Source organism: Anabrus simplex, chromosome 8 (genome assembly GCF_040414725.1).
Source record: "Anabrus simplex isolate iqAnaSimp1 chromosome 8, ASM4041472v1, whole genome shotgun sequence".
NCBI lineage: Eukaryota > Metazoa > Arthropoda > Insecta > Orthoptera > Tettigoniidae > Anabrus > Anabrus simplex.
The window spans coordinates 164643932-164659371 of NC_090272.1; the positions used below are offsets into that span (position 1 = coordinate 164643932).

At 38.4% G+C, this 15440-nt stretch overlaps 1 protein-coding gene across 3 annotated transcripts in view; it reads left to right on the forward strand.

The window, feature by feature from the left end:
• Positions 1-4194: 4194 nt before the first annotated feature.
• Positions 4195-15440, forward strand: part of LOC136878911 (protein SERAC1) — a 115301-nt gene continuing 104055 nt past the window's right edge. For all 3 annotated transcript variants that reach the window (XM_067152512.2, XM_067152514.2, XM_067152515.2), the window contains exons 1-2: positions 4195-4420; positions 12884-13011. In XM_067152512.2, the coding sequence (XP_067008613.2) occupies positions 4362-4420; positions 12884-13011 (187 nt within the window). In that variant the 5' untranslated portion in view covers positions 4195-4361. The remainder of the gene's footprint in view (positions 4421-12883; positions 13012-15440) is intronic.

Here is a 15440-nt window from a genome sequence, read left to right on the forward strand (position 1 = left end):
ATTATACCCTTTAAAGCGACAAATCCAATTTTTGTTTTAATTTCTGAAGGAAACCTCAACGAGGTAACAAAACAAATGCTATAGTTGCTATGATACAAATTCAGACTGTGCCTTCATAAATAATAATGTTGTTGATTTACAGTATGTCCCAATAACTACTATTACCGTTGACGTTATTCTATCATCGCCACCCAAAGGCGGATGTTGTAAGATTAAGTACTAACATATGATGCAGATGTCTGTTTTGTAGCTTACATTAAATCATCTTTATTATTTTAGTGCCTTTTCTGTCATAATAATTACCTATTTTAATTATTTTACTGCCTACTTCCTAAATTCTAAGTGTTTATTTGCTTGCCTATTTTTAGCAAAAATAAGTGCCTGAACTTCCGAGCTCTAGTTATTACAGTTGTACAATACTTCAGCTTCGTTTGTTTTAGTTGTTTGTGGCTGTACGCTTCTTACTGTTGCATGGTCAGGCGCATAATTTTGGTTTAATACGGCATCAGTATCATTTTTGAAAGAAAGGAAACTTAGAACACTCCTTAAAAAACTGTACGCATGTCATATCAGCTTCTCTGTAATCTTCGTAATCAATCAATCAATCAATCAATCAATCAATCAATCAATCAATCAATCAATCAATCAATCAATCAATCAATCAATCAATCAATCAATCAATCAATCAATCAATCAATCAATCAATCAATCAATCAATCAATCGATCAATCAATCACTCCCTGATCTGCATTTAGGGCAGTCGCCCAGGTGGCAGATTCACTTATCTGTTGTTTTCCTAGCCTTTTCTTAAATGATTTCAATGACAATGGAAATTTATTGAACATCTCCCTTGGTAAGTTATTCCAATCCCTAACTCCCCTTCCTATAAATGAATATTTTCCCGAATTTGTCCTCTTGTATTCCGACTTTATATTCATATTTTGATCTTTCCTACTTTTAAAGACGCCACTCAAACTTATTCGTCTACTAATATCATTCCACGCCATTTCTCCACTGACAGCTCAGAGCATACCATTCAGTCGAGCAGCTCGTCTCCTTTCTCCCATTTCTTCCCAGCCCAAACTTTGCAACATTTTTGTAACGCTACTCTTTTGTCGGAAATCACCCAGAACAAATCGAGCTGCTTTTCTTTGGATTTTTTCCAGTTCTTGAATCAAGTAATCCTGGTGAGGGTCCCATACCACTGGAACCATACTCTATTTGGGGTCTTACCAGAGACTTATAAGCCCTCTCCTTTACATCCTTACTACAACCCCTAAACACCCTCATAACCATGTGCAGAGATCTGTATCCTTTATTTACAATCCCACTTATGTGATTATCAATAGTGTTTCTAAATATCTACCTTTCACATAAATAATTCACAAATTAAACAAATGAAAATTTTCAGGACTGCTTTTTAGAACATCGTAAAGGCACGAGGAAAGTTATATTTCGCGAAACAACGCGAAAATGTTTCCTTTTCATGAAATCGTACATAAATTAATGCGAAAAAACATGCTTCTGTGCATAAGAAAACATAAAGGTCCAATAATAGTTCCTTGCGGAACCTACGGGCTCAGATAAAGCTTCACCTACTCTAAACCTCTAAACCTCTCTCTATGACGTGAGGTCTGGACAGCAACACTTAGGGTGAAGTCCCCATCCAGGCGCGGGCAATTCCCCGGCCATGCCCCCACAACAAGGTCGTTCCCGTCAGACGGTCGAACACATCTGCGAACAACAAACAGAATTCTCTACACACTCATGTCTCCTACACTAGCTGCAGTAGCCGTCTTTGACACAATCACTTAAATGTGCATGATTACTTTCTTATCTCCCCCTGTAATCGCAAGTAAAATTACGAGGCGTACTAGACGTTTTATACAGTAGAAAGATGATTTACATCCTGTTTTTGCAAAAAAGAAAGTTTTGTTATTGCTATTGTTGCTGCTTGATCGGGCGTTTGAACATATTGCTTAACGATCTCATATACTTGGTAGTTGTAATATCTGATTCCGCTTGATATTTTTAACATGGATATGTTTTTGGGCTCGGACAATAGAGGAAGAGTGGAAATTTTTTAAAAATACATTTGTGGGAGAAGCTAAAGTACTCAGTGGGTTAACAGGATCGACCAAGAAGGAAAAAGAGACACCTTGGTGGAACGACAAAGTTAAAACAGCCATTAAAGCAAGAAACCAATTCAAAAAATGCTAGATAAAGAAAAACAAAAAACTATCCAAGATCAAGCAAGCCAAGAAATGAATAGACTACAGGAACTTTATAGAACAAAGAAGAGAAGAGAAGAGAAGAGAAGAGAAGAGAAGAGAAGAGAAGAGAAGAGAAGAGAAGAGAAGAGAAGAGAAGAGAAGGAAAAAGCATGGAATGAGTTTGTGGATAAATTGGAGTTAGACAGCAGAGGAAATAGGATTTTATTGTATAGGACAGTCAAGAACAGAAGGTGTGAACAAGAGGATATAAAGGCAATAGAACAGGACAACGGAACTTAAGTGCGAGAATAAGATGAAATCAGGAATGAAATTAGCCTTTTTTGATAATCTTTTAAATGGAGTAGCGAGCACTACATCAGACAGTGAGGAACCCTGTGGTAGTAACGAGGAAAGTAGAAGCATAGAACACCCAATTACATGGCTGGAGATAGAAAAGTCCATGGAAAGTATGAGGAAAGGAAAAGCAGTCGGAATGGACGAGTTAAGTACAGATATGTTGCGAACAGCAGGAACTCCTGCAGTCCAATGGTTACATAGACTCCTTAACACAGTATGGCAGGAAAACACTATCCCAGAAGACTGGAAGAAGGGTATAATCGTACCTCATTTCAAGAAGAGGAGTAGACGGAAATGCATCAACTACCGTGGAATAATTATGTTAAATAGTACTCGTAGCATTCTTACAACGTTCGCCGTCTGTTTCCATATCTGGAATTCCAGGCGTAGGGTACAATGGAAAATACCTCAAATTTTTGTTAAAGCTGTAGAATTAGGGGGAAACGTGTCCGCCTGTCATCCGGCGGGCCCGGGTTCGTTTTCCGGTCGGGTCAGGGGTTTTTAATTTTAAATGATTAATATCCCTGGCCTGGGGACTGGGTATTTGTGTCGTACTTAACTTTCCTTCCCTCACATTCAACACTTTACACTTCCGCCATTTACATAATACACGCAGGTTCCGCACATATGGTGCAAGTAGAGGCAAAAGATCTTCATAGGTCGACGCCCCGAACAAATAAAATGAAATAAAGATATAAAACCCGTAATAGGCCACAACCCCCTCCCCTCTCCTCCTTCTTCTTACGCTTTTGCCCATCTCCTTCGTACTTCACATCTTCCCAACCCGCCCGCACCTCTCGGGCAGAGAGAGGGCGCAACCCTCTAGGTGGCCAACCCCGGCCCTTCAGCGTGGGGAATGATACTTTTGATGTACGTACAATGGAACCCACAAATACGAAAGTCATTCATATAAATATATTAATCAGGAATATTTTCATTGTAATAACTTACACTACAAACCGTCCGACTCGTTGGCTGAATAGTCAGCGTACTGCCCTTCGGTTCAGAGGGTCCCGGGTTCGTTACAGGTCGGGTCGGGGATTTTAATCGTTTCTGGTTAATTCTTGTGGTTCGCGGACTGGGTTTTGAGTCCGTCCGAACACTCTCCTCTTCATATTCAGACAACATACCACACTACCAACAACCACAGAAACACGCAATGGTGATTACATTCCTCTCTGTAGGGTTGTCGCCAGAAAGGGCATCCGGCCGTAAAACAGGGACAAATCCACATGTGCGACGCAGTTCGCACTTGTGACTCCACAGGTGTGGGAAAAGCGGTATTAAAAGGACTTACACTACTAACCACGATCATGCCTGTAATTTTGTACCGTACCGGTACCCAACGAGCTCACTATTGGTTATCACTGGAAACCGAAACAATAATCCCGCCAGTTGACTTATTTAGACAGTTTGGTGTAGCGCATTACCCCATTTTCCCTAAAAATGCAAATATATTTCACATTATCTCATCGCGTTCGCCCACATCATAACGAATCTTGACTCAATATGGCCGTCACCACAAAGCGTAGTGTGTTAGCGTGTCCAGACCTTCCTAGACAGCCCTTAATCTTGATCAAAATCTCGTAGCAAAAGCTTTCTTTCAGTTACCTCTATGGTGAATCCAGGGCCCGGTGAAAATAAATCGAGTGTTAAGGTTATTTTGGTTATTAAATGTCATGTAAACATTTAGCTTACCGTGATTTTGTCATTTGATTTCAGAGTGCCACGGAAATGTAATTTCACAATGTGTTTCATTTTAAGTCGTATGTGTGACTTATAACCTTTCACATGCTGTTGAAATACAAAAAATTGTTGAAACGTGGTAGTGCACTGTTATTTATTTCGGGGTGAGTTCCATACATCTGTCTTGTGATATGTCTTCTCGATTTCTTTTTTATTGAAAAAAAAATTGTAATACAATAGAATTGAATGGAATACTTATGACTCCAGGGTATGCACACTAGAGTGGTCCTTATATGGGGGCTGCACAACAGTTTCGAATGATTTCAACGCACACCCCTAAATTCTTTTTTTACTTTTGGCTTGTTTTGGTAATGTGCCAAATTTCATTACAATTAGTTAAGGTTAATCCTTGCCGCACTGAACCTAAAATTTAAATAAGACTAAATTAGGGTCTACTAAAGGAATATATGTATTCTTCTATTCTCATAAACAATTGAAATCAACATACATATTTTGCAGATATACCGGTACTTAAATAATGTATAACTATATGATATATAGATTTATTAAACACACTGTGTAGTTTTAAACAAAGAATGGTTATAAGGTCCCTTGAAAGTTATCATCGTTTGCATAGAAATTCAGGGAATTTATCCTCTCCTTACAATCAGTCAAGTGGTACTGTGGACAATACAAGCCACAGAGCATACAGGAACACTGGGTTGAAGCATGATGGTAACCTCGTTGGTGACAAATTCCTGGTGAAAGCTATGCGCTGCAGTCCGCGTGAAGACTTGTCAGAGTTCAAAGTTGGGCTCTTTCCATACATCTGTGTTCATTGCAGGAGTTTCGTAGAAGTCTGGATCTATTGCTGCAAGCTTTTGCTGTCTTTGTTCGATGTGGGCCTCATTTGCTGGGGTGGATTGTAGATTATTACTTATCATTATCTCCCTGATGAAAAAGTCTGTGTCTACCAGTTTGTACACTAAACGTGTCCGAACTGTTCTGTGTAGCCATAATGCTCTTTTTAAGTAGGTGGCTTTCACAGCTTCCAGTCTCCTCAGGTTGGCCATAGTGAGGTGCGTCCATATTTTGCTGATAGCATAGCAGGCTGTTGGAGCTATCTTAATGTTAAAGAGAATGAGGGCGGTTCTTACTGATAGTTTCTCAATGCTCTTTATTTCAAATATAGACTTGATCACTGCAGTGCATCGTTCCTCTATGTGTTTAGTAAACGTCTTCCCAGTTACTTGCAAGGTTAAGCCTAAATAATGATACGAGTTTACCAGCTCTGGTTTGTTATTGCCGCACTCAAAGACATCTTCTGTGGAGATATTTCCTCCTCACCTAAATTTCATAACTTTTGTTTTGCTGGTATTTATCTCTAGATCATTTCTCAGAGACCATTCGTTTAGCTTATTGAGTCCTTGCTGCAGGGATTTTCTGTTTTTTGATAGCAATATCATGTCATCAGCATACAGGAGCATTGCAGTATCCTCCGAGGCCACCTCACTGATGACATCGTAAGTCAACAGATTAAAAAGCATTGGGCTGAGAGGGTCTCCTTGGAGTACGCCATTAGTCTGGGTTATAAGTCCAGACCGGCCTACTTTATCACTAACCGTAAGCCAGTTAGAACTTAGTATATCTTCCAATAAGTGCAATAGTGAATTCCCTGGTCCTAAGATAAAAGATAGTTTCCTAAATAGAAATGTTCTGTTAACTCCATCGAACACTTTCGTATAATCCACGAAGATAGCATAAAAGAAGCCTCCAGTTATGCTTGTAGCATCCCATATGATGCTAAGTACCCTCTCAATTGCTTGGATTGTTGATCTACCAGCAGTAAATCCATATTGTTCTTCTGGTATGTACATCATGGCTTGTGGTAGGATGCGATCTAATATTAACTTGGTAAATACTTTAAAAGGAGCACATTTGAGGGCTATCCCACGATAAGAATCTGGTGAGTCCTTTGGCCCTTTTCCTTTATATAGCACCTGGATATTAGATTCCCTCCACCTCCTAGGGATTTTCCTCTGTACGATGCATTCATTGAATATTGCTGTCCATATAACTACAGTTAGAGAAACTGATTCTTTTAGAAGCTCGTTTGTGAGGTTGTCCGGACCTGGTGCTTTTCCTTGTTTACATCTTTGAAATGCATTCCATACTTCTTCCACTGTGATTGGCACGATTGGATCCTGCTGCGTGGTTTGAGTCTGTATGTCGGCCATTTGGGTCCTTTGATATAGGCCTATACTTGAAAAATGCTCCTCCTATATTTTCATTGGTATAGCGGGATTCACTTTCGTTCTGTAGGGTTCATGTATTCTATACGGTTCTGATTCTGTGACTGCTATTGTCTCCATCTCTTGCTTTACAATGAAATTCTTGTCGCTTCTTTCTGATTAATTCCTTGTATTTACTCCTTTGTTCTGAATATTTTTCCAGCGTTATTTCTGTTTTGTGTTCTCTCCATCTGTAGAGTTTCTCCAAGTTTACTTTCCTTTGGGTGTAACAATCCTCGTCAAACCAGGACTTGCTTATTCTTTTCGGGGGCATCTTTCCCGCTGAGTTAAGTAAGGTATTTTGTAGTAGGTCTAAGGCCCTATCGATATTCCCTCTAGATGGATATGAGGTTATTGCGTTTTTATCTAGTGACTTTTCCAGTAATGCTATGTTGATGAGCCGTGGGGCCCATTGTTGCTTAATGTCAATGGTTTCCAAGTCCTCCATTTTGAAACTAGTATGTATTGGAATGTGCTTTCTGATCGGTAACCAAATGTGTTTCTGTTGTAGTATGTGAAATTCGTTGCCTCTGAAGAATATTAAGTCTATGACACTGGAGCCATTGTAACCTATGTACGTTGGGAGTTGTTCTTGGTTGACCAGGGAAAATCCTTCTTCTTCAAGGGCTTCAAAAACAGTTAGAGCCTTACGGTCGGGTTTGTCCAGACGGCAATTAAAGTCGCCTGTTAGTAGTATTGGCATGTTATTACTCACTTTCTGTAAAGCATGCAAAATTGTTTCTATGACAACAACATTCCGATTACAGCAAAGTGTCTAAAAGTGACGATCACGATGTCGAATTCTGTGTATTCACTAACTATTTGACCCATAGACGGCTTGTAGAAGCAGGATACTCCTCCAGACAATCTGCCTTGATGTCCTATCGTTGCCAGTGAGTGAACCGAATAGTAGCCCTTGATGCTGATTGGTTCCAGGAGGAAAGTTTCAGTTAGGATTATTAAATCTTGAACTAATATAGATATCTCAGGAGTGCGCATAAGTGACTTGAGGCCTTCGACATTCCACAGGAGGCATGTAAGTTCACTGCTGTCGGATATGAAAGGAGCGAAAAGTCACATCTTCTGGCCAAAAATCAGGGCTGAATATTCTCTCCTTAAACTTGATGGGAACTCCAAACTTAAAGGCTTTGTTTGATCCTTGGGTGGTCAACATGGAACATTTGGTGACTTTATCATTACCATTCTCCTTTAGATATTGAGTGATGTCAAACACAGTTGTTTCGCTGCTAAGGTGACCCACATATAACCATACATTTCTTTCTGCTGCTTTCGGTGCTCCAACTGTTGCAGTACCTCTTTGAGCGTCTAGTGCTCTTCTGCGTCTTGATTGCACCTGATGGTCTGGATGTTGATTGTATTGTCCACGTGTGCATCCTATGACTTTGTTCCATGGGGCTTCCTCTTTACCAGGTTGTACAGCTACCTCATCTATATCCGCCTCTCTCTCTACGCCGACTGGCGCAGTAACTCTTTGGAAGTCTGGTGAATTTCCGATTTTTTATTGCAATTTTTGTTCTGGATGTTGACTGTTTTGTCTACACTTAAGTCCCATAGCTGTGGGCTGCTGGGCGTCCCTTTCAATGAATCGGTCACCTGTATCTTCTGTTTCTGTCACCAAAGTTTGTAGTGCGATTGTGACAACATTTGAGGTTATCCCGGATTGCTGATCATTTAAGGAACTCCTACGTGTAGATGCAGCTGGTGACTCTGTCAATATTCTTCTCGGCATCTGCTTATGCTTCTCCTGTATTCTCGGGGCGTCCAATTTCTTGTAATTGGCAACGTCTGTTTGTCCTTGGGAGCGAGTGATTTTGTCCATTTCTAACGCTATTATTTCTTGAATTTTTCCTGTAAGTAAAGTCTCCATATATTGCTGCATATGATCTATAGCAGACAGAATAATATAAATAATAATATAATATAAAAGTGTTAAAACACCATAAATCAATACCAAGTTCAGCACAGTTTTCATTTCAATGTGTCTTGGCTGCAACTGGGGTATTGTCTCCGGTGATCTTGCACACATTGCAAAATTAATTCTCTTCATTCATCATCGGCTGTTAAGAGCCCACTGCAATCTTGCATTAACTTAACTCCTCTCTCTGCCGTATCATTTGCCACCTTAAGATTTTTCATAGTCTTTTTGGGATTAAGGTAGGAAATCTTTTCGTGCCAAGAAGCAGGATCCATATTTAAGAAATGTAAATCTATGCTTAACTTCTTCAATATGTCCAGACTCTTGACTGAAGCGAACTCGTCAATTCCCTTACCTGTGTTAGAGTTTTAAATTAAATTTATTAATATAGATTTTGATACATTCTGAATAGCTCGTACAAAACTGCTAAATTTAAATTTATAGAATTATCTACGTGAAAAAATGGCCAAAATGTTATGCAACTGCACCAGGTAGAACAGTGTACCTCCTTTCGGTTCCCAAGGTTTCCTGCTTCAGAGTGTAAACCATACATGTTCTTGTGTCATTACTAACCTTGTCATCAAACAGTGACACCATACAAACTTCTTCATTTAAATACTGTAAGTGCTGACAGAATTTCTTTAGAGATCTTGAAGACATCCTTGCATTTACTTTTTCATACTGTTTTAACTCTTTCAACCAGCACAAGCCATTGTAAGGTACAGTACCCCAATTGGTGATGAACTCAGAAACCACCACTTTGCATATATTTTTACACACAAATAACTAAATGTTCTTTAGGCCATCCAGTTTACTCAACTGAGGAACAACTGAAAATGAATGAGGAACACCTTCAATTAATAAATATTCCTTTGGCCATCCATCTTGCACGATGCAAGCTCCAGGCGGCTTTACTTCTAGATTGAAGTCCGCAGTTGTCCACAAAAACATGATGCACAATTCAATGACTTCATGGTTATCATTTTTCGGGCCTTTTTCTTGTAGTAGTTTTCGAAGAAAGACAAGTGCTGCTTGAATTTTGACATCACTGAAAGCCTCCTGTAAATGTTCGTGCTCGTCTTCATAAATTGCTTTTTCCATGGTAGGCCTGTTCCACTTTTCTCTTAAGTTTTTGAAAAATGTTACATCGGAACTAACTTAACTGCCACTTGGATGGAGTAACTCATTTTCGAACACACTCCATAACACTAGCTTGTACATGTGATGAGAGCAAGGGAGTAATATAATTTCTCTTCCTACTAACTGTTCCCACCAAAGTAACAACTCCACTGAAACGACCTGTGTTGGATGCTGTAGTCTCGTCCACTCTCGAAATTTTTATGGCATTTCAAACTGTCCGTGATTGTTCTTTTCCACTAGAACTCAGTACTGCAGGCACACCAATTAATTGTTCTTGATTTTCATAAGTTATGATGTTTGGTAGTCTTTCAGTTCTTGAATCCCTGACATTTAATGCCGGTACCACAAAAAATTTGGATTCGTCTTTTTAAACAAATATATAACATCTTCTAAGTGTTTCTTTGTGAATTGTTCTCAATATCTTTGAATTGAACTACAATTAAGTGCTATTTCATCAATATCATGGACTAAGGACTCAGCTGTAGCTTCAAGAACAAACACAGGATCTCTGACTTAACTAACATCTGTCTAAACCGGTACTACTTTTGATGTCCTAAAGCACTTTCATCCACGTTTCTTTTTCTTCTCTGAATTTGCCTTCCATCTACAATAGCATCACAACCAGAAATTGAAGCTCAGCTTGTGGAGGGTTCTGTAAAAATGGAATTCTCATCAGAGTCACTCACTTCAGTTGATTTGTCAGACAGATCATTAATAATCTCAAAAAAACTGTGAACTTTTATCATCCTTCATCTTCTTTTCCTCTTTTTTCATAACTCTAATCCATTTCCTTTCCTGTCTTACTACTAACTTTCAGTCAACTTGAAGATAACCTCTACGGCAGGGCTCTCTTTGAAGTAATAAAAAAAGTTTATCCCCTTCTATTTTCATCATGTTCGAAGTATTAGCAAGGACAATATCGAAGAGTTTATTTACATTTGCAACAAACTTACATTCTCTTTCTTTATGAGTATTTGTCCTTCTATGTGCACATTTTTGGCATATTGCACCACTCTGAATGCAGATCTATATTTGTTTTTGTACAGCAAGGTAAAGCTCTTGTGGGAATCCTAGCCTTCTCCCAAAACATTACATATTCATGCGCAACTAAATTACCACTTTCACTGATAGTTAATTTCACCTTGCGTATGTTATAAAAAAGACTAACATCATCATCATCATCATCATCATCATCATTGTACAGTTCCAGTTTCCCGGGTACAGTTAATGAGCTTCTTCCACTTCTTCCTGTCCATATACAACTTGTCATGGAGAACATCATCCACTGTCCATCCTCTGGTAACTAGATCAACCTTGATCACGTGCATCCATTGGGTTTTAGGTCTTCTGCAGGTCTTTTCCCCTCCAGCTGTCTTTCCAAATTTATTCTGGCTGTTCATGTAGGCTCCATCCTCATCACATGCCTGTACCACCGTAGTCTGGATGTGCCGATTCGGTCTAATAGGGATGTCTTTATTGGCTTCTTTCCTCACTTCCTCATTACTTAACTTGTCCATCTTGTTCTTCTGGATGGTGGATCTAAGAAATTTCATCTCTGATGCTAGCAGTATTGATGAATCTATTTTTGTGAGGGTGCATGCTTCAATACCATAGGTCAATATTGGTATGAAATAGCTGTTAAATATCATCAGTTTGGCCAGTTTTGGATTCGTGTCATCCCATAAAAGTGTTCTTATTTGTTGGTAGAATTCTGATCCCTTTTTCACTCTGTTTGTAATTTCCTTTCTGACCAAATTATCACTGGAGATTACACTTCCAAGGTGAGGAAAACTATCTACACACTCTAGCTGGTGGTCTCCTAGTTTTATACTTGCTGGACACCCGTCTCTGTTGACTGCCATCACCACTGTCTTGGTCTCGCTAATGTTGAGATTATATTCCTGGAACGGGGATTTCCATAATACGTTGAGTCTGGTCTGTACGTCCTTTTCTGTTTCACCCCAGATCATGATATCATCAGCAAAGTTCACTGCATTCAGTTCACCTAATTTTTCCTTGATGTTCTTCATTATATTGTCCATAACAGTGATGAACAGTAGTGGGGACAGTGTACTTCCTTGCTGAACTCCACTTTTGGTCTCAAACCATGACTGACAAAACTTGTCAATTAGATGGTAATTTAGGCTATGTCCACTGATCTGGTGTTTAATTTCAGCACAGTAACGTAGCCAGGACCGGCCAATGGGGGAGGGGGTTATAGTTACAAAATGATAGAAGGACGTAACAAAGGTGCTTATGTGTGTGTGGCATGCGCATGCATGAGTGTCTTTAAAATGACATATATGATCAAGGTTAACAGTTGTACAGCGAACGAAATGTTCAGATTACAGTCCACCTTTCGGGCCTTCTTAGAAAATAAATTCAAGAGATTTTTTTGGTTTTACTATTATATATCTGTGAATGTTCAAAAGAGTCAACCCATTGAGTTGACTTTCACTTGTTTGTTGTCAGTTTCTGTTTATTTTCTTTTGTAAAAATTCCATGGTGGGGGTTCTAACCCCTCCCCCCCAGTAAACCCCTGTTGGGTTCGCCCCTGCTTCACCAACTAAGTAAATAACTGTGTCACTACTTATTAAACTACTCCCCATGATGTTAATAAACATTCACAGCACTACAGGATGGAAGCTGACATTCATCTGAATGTAGACCAGCAGTAGAGCACATGCATATGCAGGAATAAGCTAACATGATGCTACTTCCCAGCCATTGTGGCATGGGTTCCTCCTATTCGATTTCAGTAAAATAAGTATTAATATTCTTCTTATAACCAAAGGAAAGAAAATAGGGAGTGTGCATGTAGATATTCAAAAGTTGAAAAATAAGGACCATCCTAATGCATACATAACACTTACTATTTAGAGTAAAATATTGGTAAGGTCTAGATATTGATCCTTGATAGATGAGCTTATTTTATATCATCATTTAAACTCTTGACACATTTTAAAAATGTGCCAATTACAGGTGAATAGTTTATTACTTACATAATTTGAAAAGTTGTCTTGTTATTTATGTTTTACTGATTACAGTGCTGTACATAGTTTATTTTGTGGGAAATTATATGGGTAATGTTATGCTAATATTTTAAGAACTTGGGATAATTTTAAATGTGTATGGTATTGAGGAGCTTTGGCTATTGACTGTTATCAGTTATTTCTTGTAAAGTAAATAATATTTCTATCATTAAGCAGAATGAATATTATTTTAAACTTTCTTATAATGATGTTGTCTTGTGTTTGCAGTGGAGGATGGATGTGGTATCAAGTACATAAGATGAGGGATACTTTAAACCGTATTGTGAATACCGATGTACTTGATGCCCAGAGAAGCCAAGCACAATATGTATATTTAACAGATCCTCCATTTATAGGTAACATTTTTGTGTCTTATATTATTGTTATGAACACCGTACTGTTTTTTAACAGTGTCACAGAAGTTGCTTATGTATTTTGAGAAATATAAAAGTGATCAAATGATATTCATGATGTTCGTGATTTATGGGAAATTAGGAGATAATTTTCACGTAAGGAAATAAGAAAGGTGATAAAAGAATAATTAATCCTTGATGTGAGTTTCTATATTTTCATTTAAGTTTGTGAACCATTTTGATGGCCAGGTGGTCCAGTAAGTGGCCCTGGGAGTTGATTCCATTTACTATGGAATAAGAATGGGCATATTACTTATTGGTACTTATTAGAATGTTAAGAATCCTGTTTACATTTTACGAATCATAGATTCACTGAAAGCAACAAAACTGACATTCAAAAAATAGTGCCATATTTATATCAAATCAAATCAAATCAAATCAAAATCTCTTTATTTGCAAATGAGGTGTCTACCTCGGTGGCAAATGGTACGCTAAAATACATTATTGTCAAGCACTAAATATTAAATTAACAAGAGAAGAAAATTTTCCTATAATACAATATTATACAATTTACGCTAACAATGTTTTCTATTAAACACACAGCTCATCCTTAATAAATTTATATTGTTTACAAAATTCTACTTATAATATCTCCTGTACTACTTACAAATATAGTCAACTGATATACAGTATGTGGAATTACTTCAAATGATACTATATAACTGGTATAAGATTAATATTTACATTGCATTTATTTATTTACTATTTTTTTTTAACCCGTTCTGGATCCTAAGTAGCATAACGACCTGCTGCGTCTTAACCAGAGCCCCTTTTGCCACCACTTTTCAGAGTTCCTGAAGGGCCTTCACAGCTACCGTAGCGGTCCCAGGGCCCTCGAAGTCCCCACTGCACTTCACCCCTACAGGCAGTCCCCTACTTTGGCTGTCCAAACTCCTTAGACCAGGGGATGGAATTAATTTATTCACACACATTTTTTTTATTTACAATAACCTGCACTGGTCGAATGCCCTCTAACACTTCATTTATTTTCTCTGTTGCTGTTTATTCTCTTCTTGAATATCTGTACAGATTTTGGAAAAGGATCAAACACTACCCCTGGTAAACTGTTCCACTCCTTCACACCCTTCCCAATGAATGAAAATTTACCCCAATCGCTTCTGCTAAAATTCCTTCTAATTTTATATTTGTGGTCAGTCCTGCCGATATAATTATTTTCCAACTGAAGCCTCTCACGGATATCTCCCCATGCTTCTTCTCCTGTATAGGCTCTATATAATCCTATAAGTCTAGTTTTCTCCCTTCTCTTACTTAAAGTTTCCCACCCAAGTTCCTTTAACATTTCTGATACACTACTTTTTCTTCTGAAATCCCCTGTTACAAATCTTGCTGCTTTCCTCTGCACACTATCTGTTTCTTTTATTAGGTATTCTTGGTGAGGATCCCAAACACTGTTTGCATATTCCAATAATGGACGAACCATACTCGAGTAACTTTCTTCTTTTAATTCTTTGTTGCATCCTTTAAGTAGCCTCATTATGACATGTAACGATCTGTATGCTTTCCCAACAATGTCATCAATATGACCCTTCCAGTGCAAATTACTTTCAAATCTCACACCTAAGTATTTGCACTTGCCATCTTTTGGGATAACTACCTCAACCAAAGTATATTCAAATTCAGTTTTAAAGCTCCTGTTACCGAGCTCGATAGCTGCAGTCGTTTAAGTGCGGCCTGTATCCAGTATTCGGGAGATAGTAGGTTCGAACCCCACTGTCGGCAGCCCTGAAAATGGTTTTCCGTGGTTTCCCATTTTCACACCAGGCAAATGCTGGGGCTGTACCTTAATTAAGGCCACGCCGCTTCCTTCCCACTCCTAGCCCTTTCCTGTCCCATTGTCGCCATAAGACCTATCTGTGTCGGTGCGACATAAAGCAACTAGCAAAAAAAAAAAAAAAAAAAAAAAAAAAAAAAAAAAAGCTCCTGTTTGTAAAAGTTGAAATGGTTAATTTGCCTCCATTAACCTTCATATTATTTTCTTCAACCCATTGTTGGATTCTTTCAAGGTCCCTTTGTAATTCTGAACAATCCTCAATGTTGTTTATTTCCCTATAAACAATTATGTCATCTGCATACAATCTTATTTTTGATGTTATATTGTTCCCTAAATCATTTGCGTATATTAAGAAATGTAACGGACCGATTATACTACCCTGTGCAGTTCCCTTCCAAACTTTCTCTTCCTGAGATACATTATTTCCTACTTTGACTTTCTGAACCCTTGAATTTAGAAATGTTTTTATCCAACGTGTAACCCTTACGTCCAATCCTATTCCCTCCAATTTCTTTAATAATATTCCATGTTCCACTCTATCAAAGGCTTTGGAAAGATCTATGGCTATGCAATCTAACTG